We start from the raw sequence: 646 nt of genomic DNA on the forward strand, positions 1-646 counted from the left end.
CTTGTCACAAGAAAGATGTGAAGAACCGGACCGGTTTCTTGAATCTCGATTCTAGGTAACCTTCTTGGCATGGAGAGGTCCACACTCGAAGACATCGATGAAGATCCAGTGGAATTCAATTTCTCGAAAGCTGTAGTCGCAAGAAGTTTCCTCTTCCTTTCTCTCTTTTTCTCCACGTTCACTTGTAGCTTCTTGATGTAGTTTGCAGCTTCATCTAGCTGATCAGGCAGTGCCAAAGACTCCTATATATATAACCATTAACAAGAAAAAGGCTTTTATATGCTAGACATAAAATCACATATTATATGTATGCATATGAGAGGACAAAGAAGACGAAGAAACCCTAGAAGTTTGAGGAAGAAGAGAGTTGAGTTCTGAGTAGAGGTTTTTCATCTGAATCCTTCTATTTTTCTCAATAGTTTTGCGATCTACAGATCTTGATTGACTTGCGTTTAAATGGCTCTGATCCATATTGTTTTTTTCTTACTCTTCTTCTTGGAGTGTTTCACATAGACTACGAAACTGAAATATTAACCACATGTATGTATATATATAAAGAAAAGAGTTACTTGGTTTAAGTGACATATATATTGGTTCGCCTAATGATAATTAATTTGTGCTAATAACAGTTTAGTGAAAAAGGGTT

The 646-nt window shown here is 36.1% G+C and overlaps 1 protein-coding gene across 1 annotated transcript; it reads right to left on the reverse strand.

The window, feature by feature from the left end:
* Window positions 1–8: 8 nt before the first annotated feature.
* LOC106322156 lies at window positions 9–564 on the reverse strand (the record flags this gene model as incomplete). The annotated part of the gene is made up of 2 exons (XM_013760300.1): window positions 343–564; window positions 9–242 (listed from the first exon to the last, which is right to left on the reverse strand). Coding segments are annotated over exons 1-2 (363 nt in total), but the record flags the coding sequence as incomplete, so codon positions are not given.
* Between the last annotated feature and the right edge of the window lie 82 nt (window positions 565–646).

Source organism: Brassica oleracea, unplaced genomic scaffold, assembly GCF_000695525.1.
Source record: "Brassica oleracea var. oleracea cultivar TO1000 unplaced genomic scaffold, BOL UnpScaffold08313, whole genome shotgun sequence".
Taxonomy (NCBI): Eukaryota; Viridiplantae; Streptophyta; class Magnoliopsida; order Brassicales; family Brassicaceae; genus Brassica; species Brassica oleracea.